Below are 858 nucleotides of genomic sequence, written 5' to 3'. Positions count from 1 at the left end.
TCATTTCATTTCTCCCCCTCCCATTTCTACTCCCACCCTTCTTACCCGGAAACTGTTGCACCCGAGGCCACTCTGGGTTCCGATCCTGTCCATCCTTCCCCCGAAGCAGCTGGACCTCCGCAGGCTCCGAGGAGCAGCAAGGAGTGCTCGAAGCTTGTTTTTCAGGAGAGCAGATCTTTCAGAGGAGTCCCAGGAGCCCCTCCCAAGGGCACCTGCATCTTGCTGGGCTGAGCTGGCCTCCCTGGTCCAGGGAGACCCCTCAGGGAAAGGGCTGAGAGCCACCTCAGCCTCTTCATTCTGCTCACTTAGCACCTGCGGGGGCACGACCTCATCTTCTAAAGGCATCTTGTCCTCCAAACGGTCCAGTAGATTCTTTGCAAAAGGAAAACACAGAAGGAGGGAGAGAGGTCTCATGGGTTTGGAAAAACCAACAGGAATGCATACAATATCAGAAAGCCCCTTGGCCCCAGGCATAGTCACCATTGTTGGCCCTACCTTGAAATCCATCAGGTCTGCATTGGACACGGAGGTGTACACAGGGTTCGCCCTGGCTTGACCTGGAAGCTGAGATGTCAGGAAGAGGAGGAAGCCCATAGTGATGGTGGAGAAGGAGCCCATGCTGGTGTGTTGGCCAAAAGGTGGTCTGATGCTTGCTGCTGCTTCTCCTTCGTCTCCGGATCCACTCGTGTGGCCTTTGTCCGTCTGTCTGCCGACTGCCTTGTGCCTCCTCTTTTTATAGCCCCCAGTTCTCCAAGAGTGCAAGAGGGATGGAACCCTCCCCATTCTGTCACTTGCAGCGATAAAGCAGCTGAGTGAGGAGCCAGCAGAAGATGCCCTTTTAAAGTTATCAGCCCCGTG

The 858-nt window shown here is 55.1% G+C and overlaps 1 protein-coding gene across 1 annotated transcript; it reads right to left on the bottom strand.

Moving 5' to 3' along the window:
* Positions 1-618, bottom strand: NPPA (natriuretic peptide A). Its single transcript, XM_006885893.1, has 2 exons — positions 496-618; positions 1-372 (listed from the first exon to the last, which is right to left on the bottom strand). Exons 1-2 carry the CDS (start codon positions 616-618, stop codon positions 1-3), a joined length of 495 nt encoding a protein of 164 aa, XP_006885955.1.
* Between the last annotated feature and the right edge of the window lie 240 nt (positions 619-858).

The sequence above is a fragment of the Elephantulus edwardii genome, unplaced genomic scaffold, assembly GCF_000299155.1.
Source record: "Elephantulus edwardii isolate Elephantulus edwardi_28Jun2011 unplaced genomic scaffold, EleEdw1.0 scaffold00045, whole genome shotgun sequence".
In the NCBI taxonomy this organism is placed as follows: domain Eukaryota; kingdom Metazoa; phylum Chordata; class Mammalia; order Macroscelidea; family Macroscelididae; genus Elephantulus; species Elephantulus edwardii.
This window is presented reverse-complemented; position numbering and strand designations above follow the sequence as displayed.

Coding starts and splice junctions, on each gene's coding strand:
- NPPA (XM_006885893.1), bottom strand. CDS start 618: ATGGGCTCCTTCTCCACCATCACTATGGGCTTCCTCCTCTTCCTGACA. Junction 373..495: donor CAGACCTGATGGATTTCAAG/GTAGGGCCAACA, acceptor CCTTTTGCAAAG/AATCTACTGGACCGTTTGGA.